This window comes from Polyodon spathula, chromosome 7, assembly GCF_017654505.1.
Source record: "Polyodon spathula isolate WHYD16114869_AA chromosome 7, ASM1765450v1, whole genome shotgun sequence".
Classification (NCBI taxonomy): domain Eukaryota; kingdom Metazoa; phylum Chordata; class Actinopteri; order Acipenseriformes; family Polyodontidae; genus Polyodon; species Polyodon spathula.
Window position 1 is genome coordinate 33,954,864 of NC_054540.1, and position 21,554 is coordinate 33,976,417.

The following is a 21,554-nucleotide window of genomic DNA, read 5'->3' on the forward strand; positions in this document are numbered from 1 at the left end:
GCCATCTTCCCTCAGACCAGCTTCCCTCACCTGCTCCAATCCTTCAACCCACACTCCCCATCTTCCATTCTTCCACCTTCACATCTCGCCCCACACACTCACCCTGCTCAGACCCATCCTATCAACATCTCTCCAATGCTGCCCTTACTGGAACGCGCAAACACTCATCTCTGACACGTCGGCATTCCAACTGGAACAACCCACAGCTCCGAAAGCTTACGCAGGTCACTTGGACGCAGACAGTTTGTCAAAAGATGTCTTAGTTAAAAATCAAAAAAAAAAAAAAAAAAAAAAAAAAAAAAAAAAACAGTATCTACACATATATATATATATATATATATATATATATATATATATATATATATATATATATATATATATATATATATATATATATATGTGTACACACACACACTTTCTTTTCTCCACTCCTGTCTAATAAATAAAAAGTGACGAAAAAAATTACAATTACAAAATATCATATACAATAAAATACAAATAAAATAAAAACAATTGACTGACCAAATATTGTCTTTCAGATTCACAGGCTGCAGAGGTAACCTGCCGAGACAGGCAGGCAGACTGCTAGATGACAAGTAACATTAACACACTTGCAGACGTCAATAAATATTTGTAGCGTGCAAGCTGTTAAATGCAACCAACTGCTCAGATCCAAAAGTTCCAGTTTATGGTAGCCCGTGCACCAAATAAAAGCACTCCATTTATTTTTCCAAAGCAGCCAGTCCTGCATTCACATGCCAGTCCCTGCTAAATGCATGCTACTGTGGCCTCCAAGCTTTGTTTGGCTCCCTGTTAGCCTGGCTTCCTCTCTCCTTGCATCGCCTCCTCCAGTTTCTGCTTGTAGGTGGCATAACGCCTCGTCAGGGAGCGCAGGTGGTCCCGTTCCTCTTTGTCCAGAATCCGAACGAAGTTCTGGAGCTCTGGAATAGAAAAGGCGTCCCACTGCGGGTGGGAGAGTGCATGTTAGAAAGACAGCAGGAGAGATCAGGGTGTGCAGTGAGCTCATTAAAGTGTGCAGCCAAGGCATTCTTCAGCTTATGTTGCAAGGCTCATGTCCAAAGCAGTTATCTACAAAGAGTCAACACCCACAAACAAATATTATTCCAGAACACAGGACAAAATTAATTACTAAGAATCATGCCAATGTATGTGTGTATCTGTGTAGTGCAGCTCTCTCTATTCAGCACCATGTGACTTTACAGTGTGTGTCGTACTGAAAACTTAATACAAATGGGCTTAGATTTAGATTTTTTTTTCCAGCAGTTTACTGGGCTACTGTTTTGTATGGAGCTCTTTTCTATACTACTAGAGCAGTCTGCTGTTTTGAACGGACAGAAGTCAAAATCTTGACTGGATTCTGCAGTGTTTGAATGAAGGACGATTGTGTCCAACCTTGTTAACTTAAAACTAGTCTTATTTTTTTTTTTTTGCATAACTGCATTCTTCACATGTGCCTAGATTAGATATGCAATTTAGGGACATAGTCTCCAACCTAAACCAGCAAGTCTTATGAATAAGAGAGAGAGAGAGAGAGAGAGAGAGAGAGAGAGAGAGAGAGAGAGAGAGAGGGTCAAAAAAACATGTCCCCTTTATTCTTTCTTTGAGGTTATAATTTGATAAAGTTCTCATTTTATGGTTTTAATTAGGTTTGAGGACTTTGGACTCTCAGTGTAGATTTGTATTCTGTTCTGAACTCCAGGTGGGACTGGGAATCAACACTATACAAGTTCAGACTAAAGTAAATATATCTGTATAGCGTTTTTCTTTAGATGATTTTTGTTGTCAAATAAAAGTTTTAATATCAGGTTCTAGGTGTATCAGGTTAACTACAGTTATGGTCAAATGTTTTGCTTCACCTAAAATTTTAGGATGGAGACAATTTGACAGCTAGTATATGGAAAAACTACAGAGCAGTATGTAATTCAATATGTTAACATATTATTTCAGCAGGTTTCATTAGTTCACTCTACAGGGTGATGCAAAACGTTTGACAATAGCTGTATACCCAACTGTCAGACACAAAGAGACTTCACAATATAATTAAAAGGGATTGCCACGTGTATAATTGTTGTTTTTACACAATTTTCCATTTCATAAGTTTGTTTCCTGGATTTAACCCTAAAACCCCCTACATAAAATATAAAACTCTGTATATATTTACAAGAAGCTCTTTTCACTGTTAAATATGATTTTTCTTCTTGAATTCTCTTGGATCAACTTCTAGGTTTTTGATGCCAAAAGATTCCAGGTGATCCAAAAACGAGAGGAGGAAGAAGCTAATACCCCCAAGTGATATCGTGATAAGAGCACGAAATAAAAACAGGGCATTTGAAATGTCACTGGTTACAGCTGCCGACTGAAAGAGTAAGACAGGGATACCAGTGAAGAGTTCAGAATCACGAGGTAAACAAGAAAAAACAGAGGCAGAGTCGCCTGTACAAGAAATGACTGTGGATGTAATGCAGTGATAATGGTGCAGTGTCTTACCATCACTTCTCCTGTCTGTTGCTCGCGCAGTACAAAGCTCAGAGTGTCTGTGTCAGGTCCCGCCAGCAATCGCAGGTACAGTGGGTGCTCCCCATCCGACAACTTACACACATACACTGAGGGGAGGGGAAAAAAAAAAAAAAACTGAAAACTGCACCTCTGAATACACACTGTGTCACCCTGCTTTAACAGGCCTTGTCTTTAAAAACAAATTAAATATTCAGCAATCAGGAGTTCACATTAAACCATGTACCCCTGCCAAATTCTCTTCCGCAACAAAGCACAGAACTGTTGCAGAGTCCAGCAGGATGTATTCAATGCATTTCAGCGGTCAGTTAATACAGTGGACTTCAAGATGTGTGTCTGCAAAGGTTGCCCAGGTAATTCTAGAAACTTCTCTAAAAGCAGTATACGAAACAGGAGGTATTTCATCGTTGTGGTGAGGGTCAGGCCATAGAGTAACTACACAATAAACATTCACTGCCACCGCAGGACAGCTTTCTTGCAATTAACCTTTTGCTCAGTTTTCTGTAGGGGACACCCAGGGATGAAAATAAGACTTCCATTCCTGGTTTCACTAGAAGTTTAATAAGAGTCTGACCTGAGAGAACCTGAGCTAGTCACCTATACACTGTGGCTAGTCAAGCTCATTTTACAAACTGGAATGGGTGAAACTGTTATGCAATAGGGCTCTTGTTTCCATCCCTGGACACATTTTAAATTGGGAGTCCCAGAAAACAAAACAAAACATGTTTGAGAACCTCAGTTGATACATTAAACAAAGCTTCTGACTGATCTAAATACCGTCGCGCTCCAAAAATACAATAACCCCACTGGTGTTTTCTATCCTAGGAGCATTTAACCTGTTATGACTAAACATTATAAAAAACAAATACAGTGGAATCAGATTAATATAATATTTCAGGTGGCTGTATCAAAGGTATGCTAATGAACAGATTATTAAAATAGACACCAGTGATTCCTGATGAAACCCTCAACAGAACTGCATGTTTACAATCTTATTAACTGCAGTACAGGATGCAAAGCAAACCTAAAAGTAAAACAGTACTGTAACTTGCATTAGAATAGCAAAATGGATTGGTTAAAAGCAAAAAGATGAAACAATGAGGTTTCCAAGGCTGTCCTGGAAGACTATTGTTTTCGTAATTTGAGCTTCCACATGCGCACGCGCGCACACACACCCTTTCGGATGCATCGCTGCTATTGTAATTAAAGACAAATCCCAAAAAGGTTAACAGCCTTCACAGCTCAAGCTGACATTTCACTGCGGGACCAGATTCACAGGGTCACACTGCAAGAAGACAAATCAGATCACATGCCACGGATTGCATTACTGGTCTCGTGCTCACTCGTTGTGAAAAGTCAGCAGAGGCGCTCCTTTCCAGTGCTCTGCTGGTACCAGAGAAGCACACTGAAAGACAAGAGCATGTGACCGTGAACAATGCGTGAATGTGTTCTAAACACAGTCTAGACAGCAACTGAACCAGGAATTTGGGCAATAAAAGGGAGGACGCAAGTCAACAGGAGTTTAAGCATGATGTTTTTCAAATCTCTGATTTAATTCTGCGAGTCTACTCTGTGCGGTATCTGAATCCAGAGTGTCCAGTGGTCCACACGTTTTCTAAACATGCCTAGACCGTGATGTGTTAATCTAGCGATCTGACACAAAACAAAAGTGTCTTTTGTATTTCTTTAGACGTGGGTGTAGCTGCTGATACGAGTCAGTAAATTAAACCACTAGTATATTCAACACTGGGTAATCCAACACACTCTGCTGTCCATTAACCAGGATGATTTACTGTACAGTACAATGTGTTGATTTCATAGCCGGCCTCAAAAGTAGCCTGTCAAACATGCCGGCTAATTCACTATAAAACATCTAATAAATTGTTTCTATATATTTTTAAATACTGGACTGAATGAAGAGGTTCTCCATTTTAATCAAATGAATTAATCTTTCTAAAAATCACTCACAATTGGCCCCCAGTACTTCCCACACCTGGATGGCTAACTGCCTATGACTTCTTAGTATGGCATCACATAAAAAAAAAAAAAAGAACTCTTGAACAAAAGAGAACTTGTTTTATACAAAGTGTGGTGACCAGTATTGCACAGATACTGTAGTTCCTCAATATCTCACAGTCAAAACATACAGCAATGAACTGCGCACAGCTATTTGAAAAGTAATAAAAGATAGTAAGACACTAGGGGCCTTATTTTTAAAGTGTTTCCTTCAGTCTTAAAACTCCTATTTTTTTTGGACTGGAGAAAAAAAAACAACACACACACACACACACACACACACACACACATTCAAAGTTCTCGGGAACTTGAAATGTTATATAAAAACGTGGTTGTTTGGTTTTCGTGCTGTAAGATTACACAGGTGTTTTACCTCTTTCAAAAAATAGGAGTTAATTAAATACTGTGGCCCAAGCTATCTAAAGGTGGCAATCATTTATGTATTAAAACTACATTATTTAAGATTAAAAGAGCAAATGCCACAGCCAATCTTCTGGAATTACAGAACGTGTCAGAATTATCATGTGCGAGGCTGGTGTTGTTTTACATGGGGTGTTGTTTACTACTCATTCTATGGGTTTGTAACTGGTCAAAGAAAGCATAATTCAATTATAAATAAGCATTATCCCAAAACCAATATTACATTTGTATATATGTATACAAAAATAAATAAATAAATCAGCGGTTCATAGAACCCTCAAACTTCATGAGATGACTTCAAAAAGCAGCCCCCAGCACAGTATGGACAAACTCCTTTGGTAACAGCAATACCCTTTGCAATGCAAAGTGTATCAGTTATGAATCCAATGATCTCAAACAAACGGTCCGGTTGGATAAAGTCTTGAAACCACCGTCCCTAAAAATAAAACACACAGGCTCTTCTCAAACCTGCCAGCTATTCCATCATTCAAGTGGGGCTACTGAAACCTGCTTGCTTGTCTTTTGTACTTCATCTAAAATAATGGGCCAATAATCAAACTTGAAGATGGGCAAAGTAAGTGCTACAAGTAAGAGTGCAGTAAAATATCATGGATCACAATGTAGTTAGACATCGCGAGATGCAGCAAGCTGTCAATCTGCAAACCTCTTTCTGAAGTTTTATACACATCCTGAATTCCCTGTCATTCAGAGAGGCAGGTATCGGAAATGGACTGTCCCGGAGGCAAGACAGACTTAAAGTTTAATTTGCCATAGATCACCACAAGGTTCTCCCTTTCCAGGGGGTGGTTTGTAAAAGTAATTTAAGGGTGTGCCTGTGATGCATTATAGTAACCCTGGTATGTTACCACTTTAAAACCGCAAGTGGTCTGCTCATCTGTCACAGTCTATGGTAAAGGGGTTCTCCAACAGCTGTCCCCACAGAGACCTCCAGTGGCTGCTCTCGAGTTAGTGCCGACCAGCCCACTCAGCTCCACACTTCTCTGTGTCCGCTCAGCTTTTCCTGAGCCCCTCATATAGGATCGTTAAAAACACCGCCTCCCTGCAATTCACTGCTGCTAGGTTCTAAATGGGCCAGTTTCAAATCCACGCCCAATCTGCACATCCCAGGGATGTCTTCATATAATCACTTGTAAAGAGTCTGTATATTTGTGCACAGAAGAGTGTTCATACTTGTGCACTAGCTTAAGCTATACAGTTGTAGGTGTGGTAGAGTTGATCATGCACATGTCATAACCTTTTCAGATAAGTGATCCAACACTGTGCAAGCAGTTTGGAACCTTATTTGTTACTGTTACTGCCTAGACACATTATATACTTGACACCATATAAGTCATCTTGTTCTATTGAAGGGTTTAACTACAAATTTTAACACACAGGACTTTGATTTAAAAGACACCAAGAATGGAAACCCGAGCTCATATGTTGTTAGTTTAGGGTAAGGAACTCACAGCCATTCTACTCCCAGTCTTGGGCTAGTGTGTTTCTAACACTTTAGACTGGTTTCACACATCCTGATTAGCACTAACTTCTGGTAATGAGGGACTGTGAAATCAGCCATTTATGTTATACTATTCCTATACAGATACTTCTGCAAAAAATAAATTTTGGTTCTCAAGCCCCACGCTACAGTTACCAATGTATGGATCGAGAACAGGCATAACACAAGAGTGGCATTACTGTGTCCGGTCACGTTCCCCTGAGCACACTGAGTGCAGCCGACTCTTACCTTGGTCTTCCCTGCAGAAGCGCTTGTACAATGCAAACTTGGCGGGGTTGTCCACCACCATGAACTTGCTGAGCAGCGCCCCAATGACCTCCCTCGCGGTATTGCCGCTGCTGATGTGTAGGGTGTTGACGGAGCCCTTGGGCAGGTAGAAGGCGTCCTCGCTGCTGTGTGCTGGGCCCCTGGGGCCACGCACTGTAATGGGTCGCCGTAGCTCCATCTGGACTTTAATGAAACCCGTGTAGGAGCCAACAGGATTCTGCAGGGGGATAAATGCTAAAGATGAGGACTCTGCTAAACAGCATTCTGTAAAGCTGCTTTTAGCTGTTGCATAGTGGCCTTTTAAAAATCAGTGGTTACATCAAGCATGACCTGTGTATTGTTCTGAACAGGTTTTGCTTAGTTTGTGCATGTTATGCTCTTAAGTAAATCATTATTCTGTAATCATTTTCATGTTAAATAGCAAAATGCATGCAAAAAGGATAAGCCCATTTGCAAAGAGCCCTTTGAGAAGGCAAGAGGCCTGCAGATTGTCAAGCAGGAAGACACCACAAGAGTCAGCCTTCTTTCTCATATGTACGTTCACCTGCCTTTGGACAGATCCACTTTATTTCAAAATAATGTAAACATCTCTACAGTGCTGCATTCAACTTTTCTACAAACACGCACACACAAGCACTCACCAGGGTCATTTTCAGGTGGTCTATAACTGAGGAGTTGTAGAGCTCAACCTTCTGTCGGATTTCTTCTTTGCTGAGGTGTGTGCGCAGCTCTCGCTCTTTCTCCACATCCTGTTTAAAAAAACAATTAAAATGAGATAAACATCAAACAAGTATACAGTGATGATCAACAATAAGAACACAGTCTCACAAGCGGTACATGACTTCTAAAGCAACTGTGCTGCCCTGTTCTACTCACTGTAGAAAAGGCTTGGCTCTAGAAGGCTCAGCACAGTGTTCCCACACCAGTGTTCTGCAGAGCGGACACAGTCGAGGGTGGGGTACTGTAGATGGCCAACAGAGAGGATACAATCACAATGCAGGGCAAACATGAACTATTGTTCTCACACTTGTGATGTATATGCATAATAGTTGAGGACAGTCTAGCACTACTGGTGTACAGGATCTCCATTTAGACATCAAGGTATTTAAAAATGTAAGCTTGATGGCACCTGGACAGGCAGATAGTATCCACATAGCCTGGATGATACTATAAATAACGTGTGCTAAAGAACATCCAATAGCAAGTTTCATCAAAATCGGACAAGCGGTTCTCTAGATACATGCTAACCTCTAAAATGACCTGCAGAAAGACAGCCTTAATATGACTATAGATTATCATTCAAGTACAGTACACTAAACAGCTTGTGCTCAAGTCAGTCCTTGGCAAGTTTCACCACAATTAGACGAGCTAGAAAGTTTCTGCAGCACCATGTTACTCAAACAAAGCTCAAGCCCATTTCCTCCCCCTCAAGGTCAAATATTTCCCGACTTCGAATCAGGAGCTGCAGTGCTGCTGGAATATTGCTTATTAAAAATAATGCAGCTAGTGTTCTTTGAGAAGGAAAGAAAACAGGGCTTCTCAGCTCTTCTGTAACTAAATTATTTATTTATTTAAAGTTTCAGAAGCAGTTTTTGCTGGAATAATTAGTATGCATGGCATTCAGTATAACGAGTAGGAACATTCCTTTCTGAAGGTTCTTGTTACAAATATCAGCTACAGTATGTACTGTAGTTTCTTGTAAAATGTCATCAGTGTGATTACCACAGGGGAATGTAAACAAACTGGTCTGCCTTGCACAGAAGGAAGAATGCAGTAAGCTGAAGTACAGCAGGGCTGTTGAACGAACAGCTCTTAAGCTGGATGCTGTATGACTCACTGAGCTCCATGTCGGCCTCTTTTGAAGAATCCCGTGTAAGGTTTTTAACAGGTTTGAAAAGGACAATCTGTAGTCTTGGCTGACGTCAAAATGCAGTGAACTGATGTCGTGTTTTAAAGCATGCAAGCACAGAACTACTGGCAGTGTCTGAAGTTGTGTACTATTTATTCAGCTTTTTAAACCAATATATTTTTGTACCGTACAGCTCTATAGGACCTCCCTGGCAATCGGTACTGTGCTCCCTTTATAACATGACTGTGTAGCCATGCTACTGGTGTTCCTCCTTAAGAAAATGAACGTGCTAGTGGAATGGGATTACACGACAAATGGGAGCCACGACAATGCTGGTACAGTATACTTAAAGGGTCATGTTATGAAGGGGAGCAGTGCACGTGTCTTTTCCCTGTGCAAGTCGTGTTATTGGGGTTTGGGAGTGAGAGATGGAAGGGAGGGGAGCTCACTCTCCTGCATGGTTGGGTTTAAGTTCCTGCCCTCTTGTGCATGGTCTTATTAATGTTGCTGGCACACTGCTCAGCTTCCACATACTGTACAGTAACTTCTGCAAAAGGAAATGGTTTACACAACTCCAAGAGCACGAGGCAGCTACATTTCAGCACCTGGGTTAGTATTCACGCAAACTGTTAGCATTTTATCTTCAGTATGTTTCATAGTTAAACTGATTCACATGGGTACTGAAAACAACAATAAAATCTTAAGTCATGTTTTAACTGGCATTAAATTTAGACTCCCCCCAGTAAATACACATCAATGGAAACGTAATAAATTCAATGACAAACATTTCCACTGGAAGGGTTTTTCAATGTCTTCACAGCACTACCTGAAACGTTTGTCATTTAATTTATTACATTTGTTAGTATTTAATTTATCACACATTCGTGTTTAATAGTTATGGATGACATATGTACTGTATGGAAATTATCAGATACTGACTGGCCAACAAACCGGAGAATGGTCTTAGTAGAACAGGACAACATTGGAGTCTGTTGCTTGATCCAAAATGAGCCACTAGCAACCAGAGCTCTGTTTTACTGGTTGTGTTTCTTCAAACCATTGCAGGAACACCCAAGAGACTTTCTTGATATCAGGCACAATATATTGGTCTTTGTAGCTGCAGATATGTATTGGTTTCCTTTTGTTTCTTTCTGCAAACTGTCTAGTCATACCGCATTGGAAACTATTGAAACTCAACACACACACACACACACACTGACCTCCCAGCTCTACAGTATGTGCAGAGACCCAGGCGTTTGGAATTCCAGCGCAATGCAAATGCAAACAATTTAAAAAGTGTGGCGAGTGAATGTGCTACTGTAGCCCTTTTGAGCATTCTTTAGTTAATTCTACACTACAACAGTAAACACGTACAGCTAATGGGAATACACATTATCTTTCCTTTCCGCCCAATATTGCAATGCAGGACTGCACAGCTGAAGTACTGACAAGCTATTCAATTACTGGAAAGCTAGCTGCTGTTCCTAGTCTCAATGTACAACACTTGACTGCACTGCAGCTTTACATCACTGAAGGCTGCAATAAATATGGCTGCTCAAAGAAACATGTACCGGCAGCTTAAAACACAATACATCACATTACCCCAGAACAGAACTGTGGGTGTCACATCTACCATCTATTTGGGGTGTACAAAAACGTATTGTGCGTGAATTGTCTTTAAGACAAACACAAATAAAAAAAGAGTCAGTGAAATAAATCCATTGATTAATGTTTTAATTTCAAAGCCAGTAAAGCTATCCTTCCCTCGCGTTTACAATTAAGTTCTGCATTGATTGGAAGAAAGCTGACATTAAATAAATATCCGGCTGAGGCCGCGTTTTTGAACACCCCTACTACTGTATCTAAAGTACCTACCCACCCAACTTTACTGCTTCCAAACACAGTATTACACAGTATTTGATGTCTACTTGTTTAAATTTATATCAGCAATTCTAGAGTCTCACTGCCTTGAACAAGCAAGTTATTGAAAAAAACTAAACATATTGTACTTTTTTTCTGCTTTTAAACATTTAATGGTTAATAAACACTATGTCCAATGTGCAGTGGCTTTAAAAGAACAGCACAAAAAGTAAAAGCACCCAGATGACCCTCAGCTTCAGTGGCTGGGACTGAAAGCCGTGTCACGCCTTATATGGTCACCCTCAAAAGCTGGGTTCCAGCCTGTAGTTAAAACAGCACAGTATTAGATTGCAGTTTAAGGCCTGGTATGTTAAAAAAAAAATAACTCAAGAGTATGGCAAAGCAAACAAAGACACAGAGATCAGTGCATGAAAAGAAGCAAAATCTAGAAAATGATGACCTGCAAAATATAAAAGCACATGTCCAGTCAGGATGAAGCCTGTCCAGATCACACAGTGACCGAGTGTGGCCAGAAAGAATCAGGACAGGGGAGGTTTTCTGCTGTTGAAAAGAGCATTTAAAAAGGAGGACTGACTTGATCAAAGTCTTTAAAATCTTAAAAGGAGTTGGCAAAGTTAACTCTATAGCCAGCTTCAGGTACAGAACAAAAACCAGGACCTGACAACACAGCTGAAAAGTGGAGACAGATTTAGGATTGAGAGTAGAAGAGTGTGGTGAGGGAACGGAAATGGGTCCCCTAGCTACATGGATGATCCTGAATCTCCTGGACCCTTTAAAAAGACCCACCCTGACAAAGTTTTGAAATCAATCAGCTACTAGGAACCGGGCAAGCACTGAGGGGTTGAATGGCCTCCTCTTACTTGAATTGCTTTTCTTTTTTTTTTTTTTTTTTTTTTTTTTTTTTAAACTGGAAAGTCAACAAGGTCTGGTTTCTGATCTAGGCCTCAAAATGACAGTTTATCACATGCTTACTGAGGATCTAACCAAACCTTTGGATAAAGAAAAAGGATTGTGGGAGACTATCTTTATACGGATTGTGGGAGATCTTTATACAGTACAGCAGATTCTAAATATACTCATGATACTGACGATAAAATAAGAATTGGGTTGATTAAATTGGAAAGATTCTGTCCATTGTTCTTTTAAATTGGAGCAACGGGTACAGTTAGAAGAAATTACAAGGATTAAAATGTAGATTAAATTGTAAATCAGGATTCGGGCAGAACTCCACAAACAGGCAATTCAGTGACATTGCTAAATGAGAACGGGTTCTGGTCGTGGGTTAAAGGAATTCAAATCTCAGGTCTCCTGCACTAGGTTTCAAACCAATAAATAAAATACATTTTGATTTAAAAACAAATGAATTAAATTAATTAAATTCCCAGAAATCTCTACCAAGTAGAAAGTTATAGACTGGGCCTATTACAGGAGTGTCCTAAGTGGGTCCTTCCACTCTTGGTCTTTGTTCCAACCTTGTTCTAAATGGTTTAATTGAACCAATTAAACCTGCACCCAGACCTTGAAGTAGTCAATTCTCATTTTACTTGTTAAACCTGGAGTGGAATGGCCCTCCAGGACCATGATGGATACCTCTGTGCCATCAACTTTTTAAAAAACTACAGAGTGGTTTTTAAAAGTAAAGACACATGATGTGCATGATCTACAGATTTAGAAACAGAGATGGAATGCTGGATAACACTTTTTCAAAAAGCAAGTCACATGACAAGTTGCCAGGAGGCTTTATGGATGACAACTAAACACTGGAAATACAACTGTTCTCAAATTTCCAACATGGGCTCATAAGGTTAAATATTTGTATTCTATTTTCAAAACATGATGGAGCCCACCTTTTCAACATCACAGAGCTCAAATACAAATATTCAGACTACTATAATAAAATATCTGTGATGCTTGGCACCATGGCAACAGACGGATTCCTAAAAAAGGTATTGCCAAATACCAGTACAGCATAAAATAAGTCAAACTTTTTTTTTTTTTTTTTTTTTTTCTAACACTCCAACGCAGATTGGACGGGTTATCCAAACAAGGACATCTCAATTTAAAAAAAAAAATCAAAGTTCGTATTGTCGAGGTTTACATTTCATTAAATAAAATTCACTTTTCATTTTCATTCTGGCTAGATGGTCTGCTCTAGTAAGTGCATGAATGACGTGCTGGTCAAAGCAAGGGTTAAGAGAGGATGTGGAGTAGCATGTGAGAATCACAAAACAAACAGCAGCGATGAGGTAATGAACCACAAACAGCACAGCTCGCTAAACCTGCCTGTTTTTTCTTGTCTCTTCAAATACTCCAAAGTTACTGTTTAAACTCATACACAGGAACTCGAATGCGAATGCTGATTCCGTTTCACAGTCATTTCTCTCTTGTGCTACATGTGTACATACTGTACAGGTCTTTTTAAAAGGAGAGCTCCTGGTTAGAATTATTGTGGTTTCTGGGCTTAATAAGAAGGCCAAAACCCCTACAAGTCCTTAGTAGCACTATAGTGTGCATGCTTGTTTCAGACTTTACCTAAAACTGAACATTTATAATATCAATTCATTATATATTATTGTGTATTTCACTGGCTGGGAAGCATACACCACATTGCAAGTATCCATCTATTACACCATTTAATATTGGATTTTTTGCTGTCTTAACTAGATGCTGTGTTGCCATACTGTAGTTTACACTTACTATGTGCAGACAAAGCAAACCTTGTTTAAATACCAGTTTGTTTACACTGTCCAAACTAGGTTTTAGGTCTAGATACACTGGCTATTTTGAAAGCTTACAATATGGTCATTCTTAAAGCAAAACTGTTCTCCTCTTTCAGCATTTTGTAATCACACAGGTCCAGTTAAGGATTCCAAACAAGGTATTAACAAATACAGTATATACATTTTTTTTAAACCAGATTGGAAGGGTTATCAAAACAATGGCATCTCTGTTTTTAAAGACAGGTCTTGAAAAATGTGTTTAAAAGGGGGTTCTTCAAAACCAGGCACATAGGACCGGGGAACAGCAGCTGGCAAGGAGACTTTGACCAAGGTCCGGTTTGATACACAATTGTGAGGGAAGGACAACTTTTCTTGTTTCGAAATCACCACATTAATGAATGGATTTATTTAGCACCTGCTGATATATACTTCTCTAAGGCAACTCCAAGTTGGTGTATTAGCACTGCCTGCAATGTGGATACTGTAGCAGGCTTTACAGTACAGGGATTCTTTGGAGACAGCTGCTCTGCTGAACTAAAAGCAGCCCCTGCTCCAGACTCTTCGCACCTGTTCCAGCCTAGCGGTGACAATAAGGAGGGGATACTATTTACTGCTTGCATTACAGTAGTAGGGTTTTCACACTGTAAAAGTTAAATCAAGACACAGATTATAGTCGGAGGGGCAGACTTGTGCTGCCCCCTACTACAGTGTGGTCAGGCCAGTTTTATGCCCAAAAAGGAAACCTCTACAGCAGATCAATGCAGGCTAACCTTTTACGGTGAAAAATGCCACATTTGATAAACACAACTAAAAAAAGGCTGTTTAAAACCAGACTACTGTACAAACCACTTCATAAACCAGGTTTCCTGATACGCTTTTTTTTTCCCCCATTCTGACTGGATTTATAGCAAAAAGCTCTTTTCCAAATTTCACCTCTAAAATCAGTAGTGTCCACATAACGAAAGGCGTTTGTATGTTGAAGTTTGGAGGATCAAGGATCCCCCAAATCACAGGCTCTGGCCAGAGCAAAAGCCACAGAACCCATTCTTATTTTTTCAACAGTGAATTTAATGCATAATTCACATGACAGAGCTTTAGAGGTGAAAGCAGGAAATCCTTTGAACCCACAGCTTTCATTCCTCAGCATGTGCAATTAAACATGTTTTAGAAGTCCCCTTTAACCTTTCACTTAAAAAGAATAAAAAAAAACAAAGCTGACGTTTTTATTGCAGTTTCATAACATTAGGATGCATTTTTGTGATTTCCATGATCTAGCCTACAAAAAGACACAACAGCCTTTCAACAACTTTCCAGAACTGATTACACTAACAGAACACCTCCGCCCTTTCTTCCGCATTTACAAGATATCCATCTTTTGACTGAATGTAATGTACCGCTGAGAGCCAAGTATTGTGAGTGCGACACAGTAACACAGTGAACACAAAGAACATTTCATAAACAATGATCCGTATGCAGAAACGGTTATTTACGCATGGCGTGTATTTTGTTGAAAACAGTTCCTGGGATACAACAAATATCCCAGAAATAAACCAGGGAACAGTTTGTTCCATTCCTGCTTTTACCAAGAGCTTAGTAAGACACACATGTGCTTGTTACCTATATGCAAGCTCGTAGTGAAGCCTGGTCTGAATGAAACTGCTATGCAAGTGTCTTATTTCTATCCCTGTAAACTCCAGGTTCTTGCCGATACATCTCTGTTTCTCAACGCTGCAAGTTCAAACGATCCCTTGCCTGCTACTGTTTCCTTTACAGACACACAGGAAATCCAGAGTCATTAGACAATGTGGCCCCACCTTTCCGAAGCGCACTGCAAACATACTAGAGCAGTAGTCCTCAAAGTCGTGCGTGCGAAGCCAGGCCATCGTGCCTGCGGTAGCCGTTATTAAATTATGGGTCGTGAACTCATTTCTGGTGGGTCGTAGCGTGGGAAAATAAAGAAAGCTTTAAAACACGTTTTCCAACAAAAGCGTCACAGCAGTCTGTTGACGCTGTTGCTCGCTTATGTTGTGCTTGTATGTACAACATTTATTTTTTTTTCCCCCTGAAGGGCTTCTGCGTTACGATCAACCAGCTTAACATCTGCATTGTCTCTGTGGTAGCCCAATCATAAGTTAGCTGGGTGTGACATAAACTGTGTCTGTTTCAGTTAGAGATACCGACAGTAAGTTTAACCAATAGGAGAGTCATATCTGCCAAGTTTTATGCAGCTGGCCAAACATAAGCAAGCAGAGGCCGTTCATGGTATTCTGCATGAAAATTGAAGGCGAGTAAGTAGCCAATGGGAAAGTGACAGATCTGACAGCTGTCCAATCATTCGTGAGCAGAGGCAGGTGTTAATATGCCTGGTAAGCACTGAACTTCGCCGACTTATTGAGAAAAAAAAATACATTTCAATATGTAGAATTTAATTTTCTATCTCTAAATATTTTTTATTTCACCAGACAAGGGAAACACTGTAGTATATTTAGTTACAAATCCACTTTCTGTGAATTATTGCACTGGAGAGTGATCTTTAAATCAGTTGTGTTGACAAATTTGTCAAACTGAAACAAAGCAAGACGCTATCTAGCCTCTTATTTTAGTTTATTCATGGTTATCTGGTTATCACACACACACACACACACACACACACACACTGTGTATGTCTCGAAGGCAGAGCAATAGTCAGCATGCCTGCAAACAGCCAAGTAAGATCAATTTATGCCCGTGCCCAAATTACTTTGAGGACCACTGTACAAGAGGGAGCTTACAGCATGTTTCATCCACCGAGCCACTGTCTTAGCTCAAGGTACCCAGTTTGGATAATTTCTCCAAGAAACCTCGATGTCACCTCCAGGTGGCAAGAACAAGCTTTAATGCCTGTTTAATGACAAATCCAAGAGTCAGGCCATCTGGTTTTGACCTTCCATGCCATCTGTGGGTAAAGCTCAAAAATTGCTTCAGATGTGCTGCAAATATAAGTGATGCCTTTGTGACTCCCCCAACAGAAATGTTTACAGCATGTACTGTACGGCTTCAAAGCAGATGAACTTTGTGTCATAAGCATGCAGAGTCAGCTAAATTGCACAACCAGGCCCAACGTACTTTACACCTGGCAACTTCAAGAGGTTCCTCTCTCAGTTCAAGCTGCACGCAAGAAAGAAGCACAATATCTTAACTAAGTTTCATCACAATTATAAGCAGTTTTCATAGATGTTGGTCCTAATTAATGAAACACCTAATCATAGGGAAGGGTGATTAAAAATGATGTCTAAAAACTGAACTAATCCTGCCAAGGGGGTGTAACACAAAAAGAGATGGAGAAGAAAAGAAAATGAACCATGCATGAATGTGGCACATTGCCATACAAAGAAGCGTTTGTAATGTAATTGGTTTTGAATAATTTAAAGCTATTAAAAGCTAAACAGTTGGCACGTCTACAAGTTGAGACAGCACTCTGCATAAACTAGAAAACAAAAAGGACAGACTATTCCCATACCCAGTGCAAAATTCAGCAACAGGGAGGGCAGGCAGATAGGATCGTCACAGCCGACTAGAGTAAATTCAGGGTAGCCGACCGTCTCCCACTGAAAGCTGAAAGACGTCCTGGTTCAGAAGCAGTTCATTAATGTGAACGCTGTTGTTCAGTCAAACCATCCAGCAACAGCATTACATTGGGTTTTTCTTCTATAGTTAATTCAACTACAGTATGCATTAAAGAGCCTACTACTGTAACTTTTTTGCCCATGCAAGTAAAATGGGCTTTTTTAAAAAAGCCAACAGGTGCAAAGCAGACAAAGAAAAAAAAAAAAGTGTGAGAAAGGAAGAACTACTAACTTGATTAAAGATAATGTGTACAATACAAGGATAGAAATAAGACTCTCATTGCATAACACTTTCACCCATTCCAGGTTTCTCGATTAGCCAGCATATAGACAAGAAGCTCAGGTGTGTCTTAAGCCCCTTTCACACTGGCACTACCCGGCTCAGAGCCCGGTGTCATGCAGGTCGAGTACGTGATTTCACACTGCTTTTGATAAAGCAGGGTTGACCTGGGCGACAGACGCAAGTAAACAATGCACATCAATGCCCCGGAAGCAGCTTGTTACAGACACTTCCATCCAAGCTTCTCTGGATCGAACCGTCGGCCAAATTTGTAATTAGAGCATATGTTTCTACATCCCTGTTGCAATCTGACTCATGCTGTGTCTGAATCAACAAAAATACGGCTAAACAGAATAAACAAACGTTCTCTGCGGAAGTGAAACTTTCACGCAGGCATGGCCGTTTTGTTATTGCGTCGGCTCACGAACGGCAGTCAAGGATTGGTCTCGCTCAACCTGGGTCAAAGCGTGTCAACCCACATCCTGAGGTTAACCTGGATTTGACCCAGGTACGTGCTTTCACACTACGCAGGATCGTGATCCGGATAGCCAGGACCTGGGTAGGAGGCCAGTGTGAAAGGGGCTTTATTAAACCAGGATTGGATCAAACTGCTATATAATGGGAGCCTTATTTCCATTCCTGTCATGATAATTATATTACCCAATTGTTGTCAGTTAAACCTACTGTATCAGACCCCTAAGTGGATGCTAAACAGCCGAAGTTGAGCTAAAAGCTACCATCACAATTAGATAACAGGATGCTCAAGAGTAAAGTCTAACATACTGTACAGTACAACTCTCAATTCCTGCTCAGAGTGATGGTTAAATCAATAAATATTTCCACCTGTAATTGCAAAGGCTAGGAAGCTCAATAAACTGCTTCTTCCCAGCAACCACTTTACTTACAGTGAATAAGCTATACAGTATAATTCTACTTGCAGTAACACATGTACACTGCATGCACTTTAAACTGTAAACACGCATTAAAGGTGATTGTGTGGGCGTTTAAAATGGCAAACGTGTCATGAATACACACTAGACTACGCTGTGCGGAACTCTTTTTACAATTACATCATACAGTGCAAACTTTAACAGGATGAACACAGGTGATATTTATGGGAAATCACGAGGTGGAATCTCTTTGCCATTCACTTGAACTTGCAATCCAAATCATGCTCCATGCAGTAATACAGTACAGCTTGGATAATGCACTGTCACAAAGTCTCTCATTCACAGCACAGAAGCAGCTCACACTGTAACCGACTTATTATATACAATTTAGGACCAAGGCACTTGTCATGTACTGTACAGTGAAAGCATTGAGTTTATTTTGAGATTGCCAACTCCCTGTCTAGTATAAAAACCTTCACCTCTGAACATGGACTCAATCTATTTGAAAGACAGGTCTAGCCTTTTACATTTGATTCCCCCACTAGTTACTGCTTAAACAAACAATCTAAATTCTGTGAGACTACAGTCACAATGGGGATTAATTCAGAGCTCAAGCTAGTGCAGGAGAGCAGTAAAGTACACTGAATTCATATAATAATAACAACAACAACTAGAACTGCCAGGCAGTTTTACGGCTCCCAAGCCCCAGTATCAGTACAAGTCTAAGTGTGTTTAGTTCTCAATGTGCCAAGTTTAAAATCAACAACTTCAACTGTTCCACAGAAGATTTTGAAAGTTTTGTTTATATTTTTTTTTTTCAAAAATGTGTCAGATAACCATCTTGTTTAACATGAGTTTCTTAAAAGTCAGTTTTATTGCTACAGTGTCAAGGATGATGCTTGTGAAGTTGAGTTAGTCAAGTAAACAGTTTGTCAACAGAGGCAGTTTTAAATTTCAGAAGTAAAAATACACCTGGTGACCATCCTGTTTTATAAAACATAAGCATTTTGACATATTTGTATTCCATTGTTACTGGGACAATAACTACCAAGTTTGGAGTTTGTTGGTCAAACGGTGTTCAAACAGCAGCAGTTTGTTGTTAGGGCCACGTTTTGATAAGATTTGTGGCAGCCATTTTGACATGAAAATTTATCACAGCAACTTCTGCTTGATACTGATGATATATGCCAAGTTTCAGATCAATCACTTCACCGGTTCCCAAGAAGAAGATTTCGAAAGGTTTTTTCGAAAAATGCCTAACGCCAATTGCAAGGACGCAGCAGCAAAATTTTTTCAGCATCTCACAGCCAATGTATCCAGCTTGTTATCTGCCAAGTCAGAACCTGATCAGTCACACAGCTTTGAAGCAGCAGCAGTTTAAAGTTTTGGGAAGAAAAAAAATATAAAAAAAAAACTTTAACAATAATAATAGGCTTCCCAGCCCTTGGCTGGGAAGCCTAATAATAATAAATAATCCATTTTTATATAGTGCCTTTCATAGCGGACCGCCATCACAAAGAGCTTTACAAGATACGAGACTAGGCTGTGTGAACAATGCATCAGCTGCAGAGTCACTTACAAGAACGTCTCACCCGAAAGACGGAGCACAAGGAGGTTAAGTGACTTGCTCGGGGTCACACAATGAGTCAGTGGCTGAGCTGGGACTTGATTCGGATCCCTCCTGGTTACAAGCCTGTTTCTTTAACCACTGGACCACACAGCCTCAAATATGGTTGAACAATCTTTCAATAGTAACAAACAACTCGCTGAAGGAGGGCTTCCGTTACAAACAAAAGCAGGGATTTTCTTCCGTTAGATCAATGATGGACTTAGACTCCTGGTTAGCTCAGTGTACTGGTAACAAGTTCAGGGGTGTCTTATTAAACTTGTAATAAAACCAGGAATGGATCAAACTGCTATGCAATAGGAATGTTATATCCATCCCTGTATATGGTTTCAAATTATTGTATCCAGTACTTGAGGATAACAAACTTGAGTGAAGTCTCCAACTGCCTGCACTTCTGACCCACTCCTCTCTCTACCCTCAAATATGTGATAATATACAATGCGTAAAAATGAAATGTTGCATACAAACACTGCCATGTGTCGCCATCGACTGTACTTTGTTCTCGAGCAGAAAGAATGAAAAGGTTTCGTTTAAGAAGAGGGAGATTCCAATGAACTCCAAGATGAAATAACAAACAATTAGAAGGTGTCGGCGGTACATCGTTCATTTCTATTGGTCTTCTTCATACTGACCGACCAGCTCTCAAGTCTATAAAAAAAGAAAAAAAAAAAGAAAAAATCCCATATTTGAACAACCCCTCAGCAGACTTGGCATGAACCACGAGCTATGGGAGATCTTCATCTTTACACGGTTAGGCTTTCATTTTGACATCAAAAGCCCCTTCAGCCCTCACCCTTCCGCCAAGACTCCAGTTCAGTGCTTACAGGAAAGCACCAGGGTTTCAGTTTCTTTTTTTTTCATTATGTTTTATTGTTTTTCTCCGAGGAGTCAACCAAAACAAAACAGCGAGACCTGTGGCCAAAAGAAAAGCGAGTCCAACTGGGTCTTATTTTACTGTCTACTGGCATTGCAGTGCAGCCTGTTGGAATGACGTACCAGACAAACAACAAAGGTTTTAAACTAGGTTTTAAACTGTATTCCGCTGGTCTTTTATTGCGAACTGTGTTTCCTGTAAAGATAAAGAACGTTGGTCAGCCTTGTAAATCAGCGACAGTTCCAACTAGCCTATTTCACAATGTGCTTTTTCTTATGCATCAGTTTTAGATTTTAAAAGACTTCAGTATAAATTAGGATCAGAATTACCACTCAAAAACTGTATTAAAAAAACACACTATACACAAACTCTTCTGAAGGATCGCATCAACAATTTGGAGAAAAAGGAGCCCACCATAAAAGCAATCCCAAGCCTAAACTAAGACGTGTGTCAAATGGCAAACTGTTCAAGGCCGTATAAAACACAACTGATGAGCCTAACAATCCCCGAGAGCTGTTAGGACACTTCCACTTTAGGAGGTACTGTTTTACTGCAAGTGCTCTTCGTAACTTGAATGCCCACCGAATGTGGAAAACACGACTCTGAAGGTCACCGCACACTGACCTTGACTGGTGTGGTATTTATTTATACAAGAACCTGACTTGTTATTTTGCTGCTCAGGCATTCATGCTGAAAAACACAAAAACAATGAACCTATGATTTGGGACAAATCGGAAAACAAACAATTAAACCAATTTCCACAGTTCATTTAACCCTTTAAAAGGTATAAAAAGGGACATGCTGTACTTACTGTAAGTAAGTTACTGCTTTACTGTGCGTTACAGAATCCATAACAAACTGCAGAGTCAATATGTACTGTATGACAGGGGGTGTCATGGCAACAGAACAATCCAGGACAGTGTTGATCTTTAATCAGCTTTAAGGCTGCTGTAAATCTGATAAAGGAGGACGAGCTAAACCCTTTACTACAGTAATACTGTACACCTTTAACAGTAAGAGGGGAATGATTCACTGTATATCAATGCATAGTGCTCCCATCCTTACACAACA

At 40.0% G+C, this 21,554-nt stretch overlaps 1 protein-coding gene across 4 annotated transcripts in view; it reads right to left on the reverse strand.

Annotated features, from left to right (window-relative positions):
- Positions 1 to 443: 443 nt before the first annotated feature.
- LOC121318569 (ras association domain-containing protein 3-like) overlaps positions 444 to 21,554 on the reverse strand; it is an 83,433-nt gene continuing 62,322 nt past the window's right edge. For all 4 annotated transcript variants that reach the window (XM_041255382.1, XM_041255383.1, XM_041255385.1 and 1 more), the window contains 4 exons: positions 7,399 to 7,506; positions 6,719 to 6,974; positions 2,509 to 2,624; positions 444 to 963 (listed from right to left, as the gene is read on the reverse strand). In XM_041255382.1, the coding sequence (XP_041111316.1) occupies positions 814 to 963; positions 2,509 to 2,624; positions 6,719 to 6,974; positions 7,399 to 7,506 (630 nt within the window). In that variant the 3' untranslated portion in view covers positions 444 to 813. The remainder of the gene's footprint in view (positions 964 to 2,508; positions 2,625 to 6,718; positions 6,975 to 7,398; positions 7,507 to 21,554) is intronic.